The 15,072-nt window shown below is 34.4% G+C and overlaps 5 protein-coding genes and 1 long non-coding RNA gene across 7 annotated transcripts; 5 read left to right on the top strand and 1 right to left on the bottom strand.

Moving 5' to 3' along the window:
• Nucleotides 1-244: 244 nt before the first annotated feature.
• LOC125868211 (histone H2B.3-like) lies at nucleotides 245-786 on the top strand. Its single transcript, XM_049548844.1, has one exon. The coding sequence runs from the start codon at nucleotides 314-316 to the stop codon at nucleotides 746-748; it is 435 nt and encodes a 144-aa protein (XP_049404801.1). The 5' UTR covers nucleotides 245-313; the 3' UTR covers nucleotides 749-786.
• Nucleotides 787-1,160: 374 nt separating this feature from the next.
• On the top strand, nucleotides 1,161-2,384 carry LOC125868207 (uncharacterized). The gene is made up of 2 exons (XM_049548840.1): nucleotides 1,161-1,504; nucleotides 1,949-2,384. Exons 1-2 carry the CDS (start codon nucleotides 1,171-1,173, stop codon nucleotides 2,206-2,208), a joined length of 594 nt encoding a protein of 197 aa, XP_049404797.1. The 5' UTR covers nucleotides 1,161-1,170; the 3' UTR covers nucleotides 2,209-2,384.
• A 172-nt stretch (nucleotides 2,385-2,556) lies between these two features.
• On the top strand, nucleotides 2,557-3,215 carry LOC125868209 (uncharacterized). The gene is made up of 2 exons (XM_049548842.1): nucleotides 2,557-2,761; nucleotides 2,881-3,215. Exons 1-2 carry the CDS (start codon nucleotides 2,584-2,586, stop codon nucleotides 3,213-3,215), a joined length of 513 nt encoding a protein of 170 aa, XP_049404799.1. The 5' UTR covers nucleotides 2,557-2,583.
• Nucleotides 3,216-4,661: 1,446 nt separating this feature from the next.
• On the top strand, nucleotides 4,662-14,581 carry LOC125868204 (uncharacterized). Of its 2 annotated transcripts, none has more exons than XM_049548836.1 (4): nucleotides 4,662-5,042; nucleotides 5,276-5,608; nucleotides 8,175-8,419; nucleotides 14,373-14,482. In XM_049548836.1, the coding sequence occupies exons 1-4, from the start codon at nucleotides 4,757-4,759 to the stop codon at nucleotides 14,394-14,396; spliced, it is 888 nt and encodes a 295-aa protein (XP_049404793.1). In that variant the 5' UTR covers nucleotides 4,662-4,756; the 3' UTR covers nucleotides 14,397-14,482. The 2 variants fall into 2 exon arrangements, 1 of the variants encoding a protein (XP_049404793.1); XR_007446715.1 differs by having other exon boundaries at nucleotides 4,663-5,042; nucleotides 8,175-8,501; nucleotides 14,454-14,581.
• On the bottom strand, nucleotides 6,687-8,167 carry LOC125868215 (uncharacterized). Its single transcript, XR_007446716.1, has 2 exons — nucleotides 7,124-8,167; nucleotides 6,687-6,996 (listed from the first exon to the last, which is right to left on the bottom strand). It is a non-coding gene; the product is annotated as an uncharacterized LOC125868215 (long non-coding RNA).
• On the top strand, nucleotides 11,333-14,482 carry LOC125868208 (uncharacterized). The gene is made up of 2 exons (XM_049548841.1): nucleotides 11,333-11,675; nucleotides 14,128-14,482. Exons 1-2 carry the CDS (start codon nucleotides 11,399-11,401, stop codon nucleotides 14,394-14,396), a joined length of 546 nt encoding a protein of 181 aa, XP_049404798.1. The 5' UTR covers nucleotides 11,333-11,398; the 3' UTR covers nucleotides 14,397-14,482.
• Nucleotides 14,582-15,072: the final 491 nt, after the last annotated feature.

The raw sequence follows: 15,072 nt of genomic DNA, 5'->3' as shown, positions 1-15,072 counted from the left end.
ATTACACTACTTGCAAAGTTATATTATGATTTCTCAAAGGACAATAATGGAAATTATTATTTAAATTATGTTCTCGAATAATTTTTTTAATAAGTGTAAATATGGAGTAATTAGGAAGGAGTTCAACTTTGATCTACACCGTTGATTGACAATAACATCAAACGGCTCAAACTCAGATCCGCGTCATTCAAAGGTAACCAATGAACAGCAAGCCTAAACTCATATATAATAAGTCTCTTCATCCCTTTCACTTCACACAATTCAAACTCAAAAGCCCTCCAATTTCTTCCTAATTTACGAAATCTCCCCTTCAATGGCACCAAAGGCAGAGAAGAAACCCGCAGAGAAGAAGCCAGCAGCTGAGAAGGCTCCTGCTGCTGCCGCTGAGAAATCAAAGGCCGGCAAGAAGCTACCCAAGGACGGCGGAGCCGCTGCTGCCGGAGACAAGAAGAAGAAGAGGTCGAAGAAATCGATCGAGACTTACAAGATCTACATCTTCAAGGTGCTGAAGCAGGTTCATCCAGATATAGGAATTTCAAGCAAGGCTATGGGAATCATGAACAGCTTCATCAACGATATCTTCGAGAAGCTTGCTCAGGAGTCTTCAAGGCTTGCTAGGTACAACAAAAAGCCTACCATCACTTCTCGGGAGATTCAAACCGCCGTCCGATTGGTCCTTCCCGGTGAATTGGCTAAGCACGCCGTCTCTGAGGGTACTAAGGCAGTTACCAAATTCACTAGCTCTTAGAAATGTGTTAGTTTTGTATTGATTTTTCTGTTGGGTTTAAGATTTTCATTTAGCGTTTTGGTGATGTAAAGAACAGAAAAATTGAATATAAAATAGATTTTATGAAATTGACGCTACTCTTTATATATAGTATGATTTAAATTACATGCATATTGAATAACAATAAACAATATCAAAATAATTCGATAACCAAAACACAATAAATAATAAGGTGGCATGTCAAAAATAAGAAGATACAAGAATAAGGCTAATACTACGACATCATCGAGAAGCCGACAAAATATTTATATTTTGTTTGGTATGGTTTAAAGTGTAGGTAATTAGGCCTATAAATTAAGCATTAAAAGTTTAGAAATAGTTTGGTATTATGCCTACCTGATTAATAATAATAACTAATGCTGCAATTTTCAGTTTGAGACTCGATGAAGGGAAAGCAGGAATCCGTAAAGCTATTGAGTTTAATTGAACCTGTAAACTGTGCCCTGCCTGTTAAGCGAAGGTGCGGGAAAATGGGAATTTGGAGCTTGATGAATTTCGGCAAAGAAACTGTGAAGAAGGTATGTGAAATTTCCTATGGTTACAGCATGGAGGCTGTTAGAAAGATGGACGAAATCGTTAGAGTTAAAAGCCTCGAAAAACTTGGCGAGTACATGGCGGATGATGAAGGTCGTGCTAAGATGGTTTATTTTAGTGCAAAATTCGTCAAAAATGCTTCACTTTATGCATTCAAGGAAGCAGCCAACATCTTAATTCCTGGTTAGCTTCCTCTCATTTTCCGATGCTCAACTTTTTAAATTCAGTTACGGAATTACTAGTTGTTAAAAATGTGTAATTGTATATGGCCTGGTAGTCAATGACGTGGATTGAAAATCATAAGATTTACGTTTAAGTCTCAGCACTCAGTAGAGGTGAAAAATACTAGTTATTTCTTGTCATCTGTTCTAGGAGAAAACACAAGCTGATTCATATATATGACAGTTTATTTTAAAAAATGGTGTTAGAGGTCAAATGGTTAAATGTTGTTACAACATGTAAAAACGTGTAAATAGTGTTAAATTCTTTACATCGTTAGTGTATAGAAGTTAAAGCAATGAATGATTACGAATTATTAAGCTCTAGAGAAATGTAATATAATGTTTATTAGGTGAAAACAAAGGCAGAGATTTGGGCAATGTGAGCTTTATTTTCATGTGTATGCAGGTGGAAGGGCATTTGCCAAAATTTTCGCTGAAACAGTTCGTGAAATAGAAACTGAGTCTCGAAATAATGCCACTGGTGTCGCGGCAGAGATGCTGAAAAGCAGAGAGCTGAAGTTGGGTTCTAAAAACAAAGTTCATGTTGATTCATTTACACATCAAACACCTGAAGATGTCCTGAGATTTTTCATGATGATGGAATTTATGGGAACTCGTTATCTCGACTCTTTGCTGGTTTCTGATCATGGACAACGGAACGTATAATTGAAGTAAAATTTCACTTGGTATCAAGTAGTTAAATTCAAGTTACCTCTTTGTTTTCAATAGTATGAATATGTCTCGTAACATGTGGCATTACTATTTCAAAAAATAAAAGAAAATACTTAAAATTATGTCATTGTATAGCTTTGAATAATACATAAACGTGCCTTTCTAAACGGCTTCTAAGTATTATGCCATTTATATATTATGTCTTGAATAATTCATTTATCTTGAACCAAAAAAACACAAATAATTTGAGACGGAGAGAATATTGTGGCCTTGTAGTAGTATAAAGTTGAAATTTTCCTTGAAGCTGTTAGAGTGTCAAATGGGAAATGAGGGGCCACTTCATATAATTCCGATCTACTCTTCCGGGGGATGGAAGACAGGACGGGAATTTGGGGTTTCATTACTTCCGACAAAGAAAAGGTGAAGTATGTCTGTCATTGCATTGGTGATGGTGAAGGTCGTGCCAAAATCGTTCATTTCACTGCAAAATTCGTCAAAAATGCTTCATTTTATGCCTTCAAAGAAGCAGCCAACATATTAATTCCTGGTTTGCTCCATTTCAAATAATTTAAAACTTCTATGTCCGAATTCTTGATTGTATCGTATTGTTTAAATTCATTGTTAGGTAACGACAGTGAGTTATGTAAGCTGTTCTTTTTTATGCAGGTGGAAAGGAAATCTCCAAAATTTATGCTGATACAATTCGTGAAATAGAGACAGAGTCTAAAGAGAAACGAGACAGGTCGTGTGACAACGAAATAATTGGAAATTTGAGTAAGATAACTAATGGTACTGGTCCTGTGATATTGCTTGATGGGGCAGAGAAGCTGGAAAGTATAAGGGAGCTTAAATTGGGTTCCGAAAACAGAGATCAAGTTGATTCATTTGCTTATCAAACACCTGAGGATGTCCTGAGATTCTTTATGATGATGGAATTTATGGGCATTCGTTATCTGGATAGTTTGTTGGTTCATGATAATCGTCAATTGAAGAAAGTGTAGTTTATTCGAGAATGTATTAGGACATCGAAGGCATCGATCTCGTATATGTTAGTTAGTATTACTGGATTGCTAGTTAAATCTTGGTTATTGTTTTGTTTCCTTTGAAACTCTCATGATGGGAATTGGGAAGCAAATCTCATAAATATGCTTTAGTGATCATAGTAAAAAAATTAGAATTAATTTTTTTGTTAGATAAAGGTATATGTGAGCTTCTTTTGTAACTGTATGAGTATATTGGAGCAATTTATATAATGAGTTAATATCTTAAAAGATCACTGAACTATGCAAAATTATCTAGAAAAGTCATTAAACTTTCTTTTGTATCAATAAAATCACTCAACTTAACACTTTTATCTTCAAAAATCATTCAACTATATTTATAATTGAAATAAATTTGCCATAACAAATTAAATTATTTTTCTATAACATGTAATCATAAATGGCATAAATAAACAAAATTATAAAATTAATTTACCCCACAAAATTTATGCCTGTATTTCATTCTTACCTTGAAAATTATGTCATTGTGTCTAATATGACACCGACTGCATAATCTCCAATGCAGTGGTCATATGTCGCCTGAATATGCAATACAAGAAATATTTTTTCAAAGGTCTAAGCAGCAAAAAAAAAAAAAAAACCACCAACTTTCATCGCTATAAAAATTGACTTAACATTTCGAGTTGTAGGCAAAAAAGTTGTTCGATTTATCTTTTCCTGCTCGCATATAAAATAATTATCTCTGAAATGGCAACTGTGGAGTGAGAGGAAGACAGTCACGTTTTTTAGATCCAAAGTTGAGTAGCATATGATCAAAGAGCAAGTTATTAGAGGTATATATAGGTCTCTTGTGCGTTGAGGATTTTATTTTAATGATAGAATGATTTTTGAAAATAAAAATGGTAAGTTGAGTGATTTTATTGATATAAAAGAAAGTTCAATGACTTTTCTAAATAATTTCTAATAGTTCAGTGACCTTTTAAGTTATTAACCCTTTATATAATGGTAAGAGTATGTATGAGTCACTTTTATGACGAAGGGTATATTAGCTCTGAATGACAAAGTTAATGGGTATACCGTATATATTAGGCCCCTTTCCCTAAAACGAATGTCTTTTTCTTTTTGGGTAACTGTTTGATTTCAACTTTTCATGACATAAATCAAGGCACTTTTGTATATTCTACGTATCTTTGTTCTAGATACAAGTTTCAATTTTATTTCTTTTTCTTAAATTCGTGTCAAATCAAAATCAACCAAACAATTATATGTCTAAATCCGCTTCTCCCCGTGTATGGCTAAACATACCCCACACCATATATGTCTAAAACCATCTACGTCACTGTCATTCCTATATTTTTTTGACAACTCTTTAATGGATATTTGATCATGAAAAAATATATATTATATATAATTAAAATACTATTGTTGCCATTTTCGAAGAATACAAGGAGGCAAGCAAAGAGGCATAAGTTTGGTTCCACTTCCCAGTACAGTAGCATTTTTCGAGTTTTTCTAGCTTCTGAGTTAAGCAAAGGGCAAAAATGGGAATTTGGGACTTTATAAGCTCCGGCACAGAATCGGTGAAACGGAACTCACCGGATCTAGCAACTCCGGTGACGAAGGTATGCAAAAGTACCTATTATTACAGTGCTGCCGCCGTCAGAATGATCGACAACGTCGTTCGAGTTAACGGCGTGCAGAATCTGGGTCAGTACATTTACATGCCTGATGAAGAAGGCAGGGCTAAAATCGTCAATTTCAGTACAAAATTCGTCAAAAATGCTTCCGTTTATGCCGTCAAAGAAGCAGCCAACATCTTCATTCCTGGTTTGCCCCCTTCTCACTAACGAATCCAACCACTTAACCCCAAAAATAAAATCATAGAAAATGTATATGATAATATGAAGTCGATGTTTATACCAAATTAGAGGCAGATCAATGAGATTTTAGGTATAAAATAAAGTTGAACATGTAGACACACCGATTTACCTAGCAAATTGGGTGAAATTTGTCACATAGAATTGTTTTATAATTCTGGAGTATGTGGTTCATGTGTGCAGGTGGAAGAGCAGTCTCCCAAATTTACTCTCAAACAGTCCGCGAAATGCAAATTGAGTCTAAAAAGAATCAAAATACATTGTGCGACAAGGAAATGACTGGCAATTCGAGTAAGGATACCAGTAGTACCAGTCCTCTGGGATTGCTCGATGGGGCAGAGATGCTGGAAAACAGAGAACTGCAGTTAAGTTCTGACAATAAAGTTCAGGTTGATTCATTTGCACCTGAAACACCTGAAGATGTCCTACGAGTTTTCATGATGAAGGAATTTAGTGGCTCTCGTTATCTGGACAATTTGCTGGTTCCTGATCATCGACAACAAAAGAAAGATTCTAGTATGTATCTTGGCATTCTCATATATGTATATATATGTTTGTGTTGCTGGATTGTTCTTAGTGTAGGCTTGTATGTATATCTAACTTCTAAGTTACATCTTTGTGTTGTTTGCTTTGAAAATCGCATACCGGGAACCAAGTTTTATATAGTTATCATAGACAACAATTTGAACAGCAGTTTCACGAATTTGAATATGTGTTACCTCTTTGTATTGCTTCCTTTGAAAATTCCATGACAGGAAGCAAACTTCATATACGACTCTATGATTTTATTGCAATTTAAATCGTAGAATCATGATGAGTTTAATTGAATATGCTTGTAATTAGAATTTAGAATTAGGCCCTCCCTATCTCTGCCGTAGATGTAAGATTTGTGTAGACTCTATTCTTTTCAGATCCTACTTTATGAGACTACACGAGATATGTTGTTGTTTGGACATTATTAATGCTTTCTGGAGTCTGAAACTCTGAGAATTTAACAAGAAGTCGTGCAGCCATTTTGTGACTGACAACTGAAAACAGCTGCTGGTAGACTTGTTAATATTTTCTGTGTTAATGAAGTGGTTGAGAACTATGAGATTTCATGTTTAAACCCCCAGTAGAGACAAATAAACATTAGGTGGTTTCTTTCATGTCCTAGCTTTAGTGGACCTGTACTTGTTGTGGGTGGGAGGTGATAGGTATCCCGTAGAATTAGTTTAGGTGCACGCAAGCTGATCGCGATACCATGGTTATTAAAAAAAAAAAGAACTTGTTAAGATTGGGCAACTTTCTACACTAATTTTCAGATCAAAACTAATTCTGTTGGTGCCATTGTATATGCAATGTGTTTGAAATTACCTCCGGACTATTAAATATACCCTCCAAATCCTGTACTATAAGTCATAAGTCAATAACAGAGCCTAGCTTATTTAAGTTTTCTGGTTTACTTCCTTGTGTTTGTATTTGCACCTAACTTATTTGAGTTTTCTGGTCTACTTCCTCATGTTTGTATTTGCACCTAGCTTATTTAAGTTTTCTCATTTACTTCTTCGTGTTTGTATTTGTGAATAGCTTATTTAAGTTTTCTGTGTTTTATATCCTCATGTTTGTATTTTGCGCTTAGCTTATTTAAGTTTTCTGGTTTACATCCTCGTGTTTGTATTTGCCCCTAGCTTATCTAAGTTTTCTGGTTTACTTCTTCGTGTTTGTATTTGCACATAGCTTATTTGAGTTTTCTAGTTTACATATTTGCACTTAGCTTATTTAAGTTTTCTGGTTTACAACCTTGTTTTTGTATTTTGTGCTTAGCTTATTTAAGTTTTCTGGTTTACTTGCTCGTGTTTGTATTTGCGCTTAGCTTGTTTAAGTTTTCTGGTTTACATCTCCGTGTTTGTATTTGTGCCTAGCTTATTTAAGCTTGCTCGTTTACTTTCTCGTGTATATATTTTCCTGGTTTGCTTCCTCTTCTTTGTATTTTCGCTTAGCTTATTTAAGTTTTTTGGCTTACATCCTCGTGTTTGAATTTGCGCCTACCTTATTTTAAGACTTCCTGTTTCTTATGTCATGTTGTATTTACTGTCAATGACATTCCTCCAAATAGGGTGGTCCACTTTTCTATGTTTCCTTGGAATAATTTCTTTCAATTAATTTCTTCTTTCTTCTCTTTCATTTTAGTCCAGCATTAAAGTCGGATAGTCAATACTGACAAACCACCAGAAGCTGGGATGCTTAGAATAATTTTGAACCCAGTGAATGCATGATTTCTATCATTTTATCTCAATGTCATTTGCAGTAATTGGTTCTTCCATACTTATTGTCCTTGGTCTACACAGGAAGTTCTTGTTCCTAGAGTTTGTCTGGACGGACCTAAACATAATAGAGAACACAAATCAAGCATGGGATATTTTTTACTCACTTCTTTAAAAAAATGTGGGTCTTATCTGATGTCTGGGGTAGGGGGTAGGTCAGGGAATGGGGTATGATTAGGAGAATGATAATTTGGGCTGCTTAGTCCCAACTCACTCCCATCTTTGGTATATGTATGGGGAAGGGCGCTAGGTGCAAATAATCTTTTGCTCCAAATAAAAAGCTCGTGGATTTGTTATCCTGGCTAATCTTGAGAAACATCTTACTTTATACCCCATCCAGCACAGGCTCCCTTCCCTTAGAATTTTGATCACACTTTGTTCAAAGTTTTGTAATCTAATGTTATGACTGATTTAGGATATGATAGTCACAAGATTGGAATGCTTATTACGGTTATGCCGTTAAGCTCATGCACAATTCATGTGATACTTGTTTTTCCAACCTCCTCCAGGATTCCTGGTCACATCAGCACTTCCATCCTTAATGTTATTATAGTCCCACCCAATCCTGTCTACAACAAAAATGGTGTCACCCCTCTGTTGATTTGTTGAGGTCCTTTCAGTATTGACCAGTTGTTTGGGATTTTGGATAATGCAAACAGCTATATGTTGACCCATTCGTCCTTGGAACTAGCTCTACTTGATACTTTTCTCAAGTCGAGATGATAATCTTAGCCTTTTGGATTGATATACTAATTGGATTTCAATTGTTTCTGCAGGTGGGAGTAAAATCGTTAAGGAAAGATCGAAGGATAAATCGCCTTCACGTCCTAGACTTGACAAACAAGATTTTACTGTTATGAGGGAGGAGATGCAAGCAAAGATGGAGAAACTTCAGGATGACATGAACAACATGAAGCAGCAAAATGAGGTGTCAGCTAAGTGTACCAACGGATTAGATTCCTTCGAGTTCTCTGACGAGCCTATCAAGAGTTCAACGCCTACAAAATCTAAACCAAAAAAGGTTTTAATTCATTCTCGAATGTAGAAAGCAGTAAAATCATGGCAATGAGGAAGCTGCGCTTTCATCTTTCTTGACAATATAGGTTGTGCTTCTGTAATTTTCTTGTGATTTGTGTTATAACTGTATAATACATGTATTATATGATCATATAGAAGTATTAAACTGGTATTATGATGTGCTTAACCACATAGCCTGATGTTTGGACATTATTAATGCTTTCTGGAGTCTGAAACTCTGAGAATTTGCACTACCAGACACAAAAACTTAAGTATGCATTTCAAATTCCAAAAACAATATTAGTTTCATTTATAGCTGGGGTTGTGTGATACCTCAACTTAAGACAAGAAGTCGTTCATGCATAAGCTCAAAGCAAATAATATCCCCAACATCTCCAGGCCTTGCACACTTAAGTGCGAGGCTTGTCTTCTTCTCGACCCTTAATTAACCACATGAAGAAGTGGTTTGATATTTAAACACTTGAAATTTCCTTTATCCTATCAATATGAGAGAAATACTCTTTCTATAAGTGAAGTTATTTTTTCACATTCCCTCCATTTTCTATTCATTTTCAACACTAGAACCCAACGTGAAGAACTTTTGGAAATTAGCTTGATAAAAGTTGATAAACTCCAAGAAGTAACTACCAATAGAATTATTTTTTATTATTAATCCTTCAGACTAAAACACTATATGCAAAGCTGCCTTAGCTTGATCTATAGATCAACGAATCAGGAGATGACTTCTTAAACATTTGCGAATGGAAAAGATGTATTTGAGCAAGATACTTGTGCTCATGAATTAGGTATGTCATATTGAGGCTACAATTTCGAGTTCTTTTATAATTGAAAACAAAATTATTAGTGTCCGATTAAATACCTTGACACACACACACTCCTCTTGGGATCAACCTTAACTTTTTGTTAGGTTTATTATTGCTACGATCATATTATATTTCACTTTGAGGTATAAGATTGGATGTACACATACTCCTCTTAGGATCAACCTCAACTTTTTTTTGGAACCCTAGGATAACCCGCATCCGCTACAACCTCTGCCACAGCCTTTGCCCTTCGGGTGCGCACTGGGTAAACCCCCCACTGTGTAATAGCCTGCAAACCACACAGGAGATGTAAACCGCACTAGGCAAGCCCTATGCAACATGCTCGACTCAAAAGGCATTGAGGTGGATCGATCCCGGATCATCCGTGTGGACAACCACCCTCCAAACCAACTAAGTTATCCCGAAGGACAACCTCAACTTTTTGTTAGGTTTATTATTGCTACGATCATATTATATTTCACTTTGAGGTATAGGATTGGACGACAATTTTGATGGCCAAGTTAAAAATAATTCCTTAAATATGCATTGAGCAATTTTTGGTTAGTATTTTAAGTCTTCATCAAATATTTATCGAACTATGTTTGTTAGATTTGACAAAAATAGTGTGGAAATATTTTTTTAATTTTTACATATAAGAGATTTTCATCTTTCCACGTTAAAAAATCTTTAAAAAATTATGTTTCTCTATTTAAATTATATAAGAAAACAAAGAAATCCCGTTTCCTCTCATTTTTTTTTAAACTACCCTCAAAACATATAATTTTTGTCACTTTCTCTCCATATGTCACAAAAGATAACTCTGAAAATAAATAAATAAAATTGACTCGATTTGCTTGAGTTTATTGGATTTTTCACCAACACAAATGGCAAGAACTGGCGTTTGCAATTTTGTACTCACCAAAAAAAATAAAATTAGAGCTTATAACAGAATATTTTACTTTATTACATTTCAGTGAAATAGCATGACAATCTGGTTGAACTACATTTTGCCCCTTAATTTTTTAATTAGGTAAAATAATAATGAGTGATTTTTTGGTTTACCACTAAAAGTTGTGGCGGAATGATGCGTATTATTATTTTTTAATTAAAAATGGCAATTTAATTTTTGAATATGAAGTTGTTTTTAATAAAAAAAATAATAATTCTACCTTGTAAAATAAGGTTTTTTTAACGCAACTTACGTGTCAACTATTGATCCCTTTCTATTTTTTGTTTTTATTTTGAACTAATTTATTACTAGGCACAAAAGCAATATTCTTAGCGGTGGGGTGGGGGTGAAGTTTAAAAATTATAATTTAGGAGGTAATAAAAATATTTGATAGTTTAAATATGAAATTTGTAAAATAATAATGGTTTAGATAGACTTTATGCATTATTTCTAAGTTTAAATGACACTACCATTTAGCACATTTTAAATTATTTTTAGGAGTTCAAAATACACCTATGGATATTGAGTTAGAGAATTTTAATCTTTGAAAGTTATAGTTTAGGAGGAAACGAAAAATAAGGTATAATTTAAGTATGAAATTAACAAAAATATAGTACTATTAGTAATAGTTTAGTGATATTTTTTCATTAACTCGAATAAGTTATTTGGTAGAATGTATAAGAATAATGTTGAATATGGTGTATTAATAATCTTTGTATTAGTAATGTTTATATTAAATATGTTTTATGTTGAGATTATTTCTTATGCACTATTTGATTTATTGTATTAAAAATAATATGAATTTCTAATGTTTTAAAAAATATTTTCTTACAAAAATACCTTCGACAAATATAGTGGATGAAACGTGAAATCTTTTTTGAAGGATAAATATATTTTTAACCATGCTAATATATACATTAAAATCCTTTTACTAATATCACGAGTTTTCATATATTAATTATACACATTTTAATACCAAATAATATATATAAATTGAAAAGGTATAACAAATAAAATATTAATTATACACAAAGATGTTTTTTTTTTTTTAATACACTCTACCGAACGATGACAAAATTAAAGTGAAATAAATAACGGGCTGAAACATCTATTGAAACGTCAGACGGATAAATATGGAAAAATAGTCTTTTTCATACATTAGGTAAAGAGGGGACGAAATAGCAGCAAAATTTCTTGTGGATAACAGGTAATGGGCATTATACAACAATTCCGAGCAGTCGCCGGGAAACTTTTCAACCGGAGAGGTCAAGAAAAACCGTCAGATGCATATGCTTCAGAAGGTGAGTACAGTGGTGGCGTTTCATCGCCGGTGACCAAAACCAGCAGCCCGGTCAAGTATGACGGAACTCAATCCGATGAGTACGTTTTTTACCCGGATGGCCGGGAGAAGATTAGCGACATTCTCTGCAAGCTCCGTAAATTCGCTATTGTCTCTGCCGTTGACGAATCTCTCAAAACTGTCGCCAGTTAGAATCCATTTCTCTCTCTGCTCATTTTTTTTTTAATAATTCGGCATTTATATTGTTCAATTTTGGTGTTGACTCAATTTCTATTGACTCTTTGATAGAAGAATTGATAAGGTTGAGCTGTATTTTATGTAAATAGGTTGTCAATTGGTTGAATTGATTTCATCTCCTAAGCTTTGTGAGCTTTGTGTGTCAGGGGAAAGTCATACAGTTTTGTTATGCAATATATTGTTAAGTGTGTGCGCTATATTTCCTGTGTAAATGTGAGATCCAGGCCATTTTGTGACTGACAACTGAAAACAGCTGCCGGTAGACTTGTTAATATTTCCTGTGTTAATGAAGTGATTGAGAACTATGAGATTTCAAGTTTAAACCCCAGTAGAGACAAATAAACATTAGGTGGTTTCTTTCATGTCCTAGCCTTAGTGGACAGAGTTACCTGCTTGTTGTGGGTGGGAGGTGATAGGTATCCCGTGGAATTAGTCTACATGCATGCAAGCTGACCGTGATACCACTTTTATTAAAAAGAAAAGGAACTTGTTAAGATTGGGCAACTTTCTACACTAATTTTCAGATCAAAACTAATTCTGTTGGTGCCATTGTATACGCAATGTGTTTGAAAGTACCTCTGGGCTATTAAATATGCCCTCCAAATCCTGTTCTATAAGTCATAAGTCAATAACAGAGCCTAGCTTATTTAAGTTTTCTGGTTTACTTCCTTGTGTTTGTATTTGCACCTAACTTATTTGAGTTTTCTGGTCTACTTCCTCATGTTTGTATATGCACCTAGCTTATTTAAGTTTTCTGGTTTACATCCTCGTGTTTGTATTTTGCTCTTAGCTTATTTAAGTTTTCTGGTTTTCATCCTTGTGTTTGTATATGTGCCTAGCTTATTTAAGTTTTCTGGTTTACTTCTTCGTGTTTGTATTTGCGCGTAGCTTGTTTAAGTTTTCTAGTTTACATCCTTGTGTTTGTATTTTGCGCTTAGCCTATTTAAGTTTTCTGGTTTACATACTTGTTTTTGTATTTTGTGCTTAGCTTATTTAAGTTTTCTGTTTACTTGCTCGTGTTTGTATTTGCGCTTAGCTTGTGTAAGTTTTCTGGTTTACGTCTCCGTGTTTGTATTTGTGCCTAGCTTATTTAAGCTTGCTCGTTTACTTTCTCGTGTATGTATTTTCCCCTAGCTTGAAGTTTTCTGGTTTACTTCCTCTTCTTTGTATCTTCGCTTAGCTTATTTAAGTTTTTTTGGCTTACATCCTCATGTTTGAATTTGCGCCTAGCTTATTTTAAGACTTCCTTTTTCCTATGTCATGTTGTATTTACTATCAATGAAATTCCTCCAAATATGGTGGTCCACTTTTCTATGTTTCCTTGGAATAATTTCTTTCAATTAATTTCTTCTTTCTTCTCTTTCATTTTAGTTCAGTATTAAAGTCGGATAGTCAATACTGACAAACCACCAGAAGCTGGGATACTTAGAATAATGTTGAATCCAGTGAATGCATGATTTCTATCATTTTATCTCAATGCCATTTGCTGTAATTGATTCTTCCATACTTATCGTCCTTGGNATTTTAGTTCAGTAATAAAGTCGGATAGTCAATACTGACAAACCACCAGAAGCTGGGATGCTTAGAATAATGTTGAATCCAGTGAATGCATGATTTCTATCATTTTATCTCAATGCCATTTGCTGTAATTGATTCTTCCATACTTATCGTCCTTGGTCAACACAGGAAGTTCTTGTTCCTAGAGTTTGTCTGGAAGGACCTAAACATAATAGAGAACACGAATTGAGCATGTGATATTTTTTACTCACTTCTTAAAAAAATTAGTTTAAGTGCGGCTTATCTGATGTCTGGGGTAGGGGGTAGGTCAGGGAATGGGGTTTGAGTAGGAGAATGATAATTTAGTCTGCTTAGTCCCATCTTTGGTATATGTATGGGGAAGGGCACTAGGTGCAAATAATCTTTTGCTCCAAATAAAAAGCTCGTGGATTTGTTATCCTGGCTGATCTTGAGAAACATCTTACTCTATGCCCCATCCAGCACAGCCTCCCTTCCCTTTGATCACACTACGTTTAAACTTTTGTAATCTAATGTTACGACTGATTTTGGATCGATGGTCACAAGATTGGAATGCTTATTACTGTTAAGCTCATGCACAATTCATGTGATGCTTGTTTTTCCAGCCTCCTCCAGGATTCCTGTTCACATCAGCACTTCCATCCTTAATGTTATTATAGTCCCACCCAAAATGGTGTCACCCCTCCGTTGATTTGTTGAGGTCCTTTTGGTATTGACCAGTTGTTTGGGATTTTGGAAAATGCAAACAGCTATATGCTGACCCATTCGTCCTTAGAACTAGCTCTACTTGATACTTTTCTCAAGTCGAGATGATAATCTTTGCCTTTTGGATTGATATACTAATTGGATTTCAATTGTTTCTGCAGGTGGGAGTAAAATCGTTAAGGAAGGATCAAAGGATAAATCGCCTTCACGTCCTAGACTTGACAAACAAGATTTTACTGTTATGATGGAGGAGATGCAAGCAAAGATGGAGAAACTTCAGGATGACATGAACAACATGAAGCAGCAAAATGAGGTGTCAGCTAAGTGTACCAACGGATTAGATTCCTTCGAGTTCTCTGACGAGCCTATCAAGAGTTCAACACCTACAAAATCTAAACCAAAAAAGGTTTTAATTCGTTCTCGAATGTAGAAAGCAGTAAAATCAGGCAATGAGGAAGCTGCACTTTCATCTTTCTTGACAATATAGGTTGTGCTTCTGTAATTTTCTTGTGATTTTGTATTATAACTGTATAATACATGTATTATATTATCATATAGAAGTATTAAACTGGTATTATGATGTGCTTAACCACATTGCCTGGTGTTACTTAGACACGCATCGTGCTTACTCTTTTTTCAATAATACTTCAGTATTTTTTCTCATCATCATTAATATTTTAAACTTTGTGAACTATCAAACACTATTATGAAATACTAAGTACTTGGACCAACTAGGTTACGAAATATGTGCAAAGTGTATCGGTAATGTCTATTTGTACTAAAGATACAAATAATATATACATATCTATACTCGACATATAGATAGATTTCGATCATGTTGATAAACTAATAGGCAGAATGGTATATAACTTGTAACTTTTAAAAACACTATTTACTTGATTGACTGAACTTAAATATCCCTCATATTTTGTAACATGAGTGAAATACACCCCTAAATTCTTGTCAAGTTTAGAAGTGCTTTTAACACTTCTTTCAGGTTTTTATTATGAGTTTCATGCTCTTACAAGAGTATAAAACTACATATCATGTCATGTGACAGATCGAGGGTGTATCTAAGTTTAGTTAGTCAAGTAACAATATGTTTT

This window comes from Solanum stenotomum, chromosome 6 (genome assembly GCF_019186545.1).
Source record: "Solanum stenotomum isolate F172 chromosome 6, ASM1918654v1, whole genome shotgun sequence".
In the NCBI taxonomy this organism is placed as follows: Eukaryota; Viridiplantae; Streptophyta; class Magnoliopsida; order Solanales; family Solanaceae; genus Solanum; species Solanum stenotomum.
This window is presented reverse-complemented; position numbering and strand designations above follow the sequence as displayed.

Excerpts from the sequence above, each read along its gene's own strand:
- LOC125868211 (XM_049548844.1), top strand. The coding sequence starts at position 314 with ATGGCACCAAAGGCAGAGAAGAAACCCGCAGAGAAGAAGCCAGCAGCT.
- LOC125868207 (XM_049548840.1), top strand. The coding sequence starts at position 1,171 with ATGAAGGGAAAGCAGGAATCCGTAAAGCTATTGAGTTTAATTGAACCT. Across the intron at positions 1,505-1,948 it reads AGCCAACATCTTAATTCCTG|GTGGAAGGGCATTTGCCAAA; the intron begins GTTAGCTTCCTC and ends ATGTGTATGCAG.
- LOC125868209 (XM_049548842.1), top strand. The coding sequence starts at position 2,584 with ATGGAAGACAGGACGGGAATTTGGGGTTTCATTACTTCCGACAAAGAA. Across the intron at positions 2,762-2,880 it reads AGCCAACATATTAATTCCTG|GTGGAAAGGAAATCTCCAAA; the intron begins GTTTGCTCCATT and ends TTTTTTATGCAG.
- LOC125868204 (XM_049548836.1), top strand. The coding sequence starts at position 4,757 with ATGGGAATTTGGGACTTTATAAGCTCCGGCACAGAATCGGTGAAACGG. Across the intron at positions 5,043-5,275 it reads AGCCAACATCTTCATTCCTG|GTGGAAGAGCAGTCTCCCAA; the intron begins GTTTGCCCCCTT and ends TCATGTGTGCAG. Across the intron at positions 8,420-14,372 it reads CAAAATCTAAACCAAAAAAG|GTTTTAATTCGTTCTCGAAT; the intron begins GTTTTAATTCAT and ends AAACCAAAAAAG.
- LOC125868208 (XM_049548841.1), top strand. The coding sequence starts at position 11,399 with ATGGGCATTATACAACAATTCCGAGCAGTCGCCGGGAAACTTTTCAAC. Across the intron at positions 11,676-14,127 it reads ATCTCTCAAAACTGTCGCCA|GTGGGAGTAAAATCGTTAAG; the intron begins GTTAGAATCCAT and ends TTGTTTCTGCAG.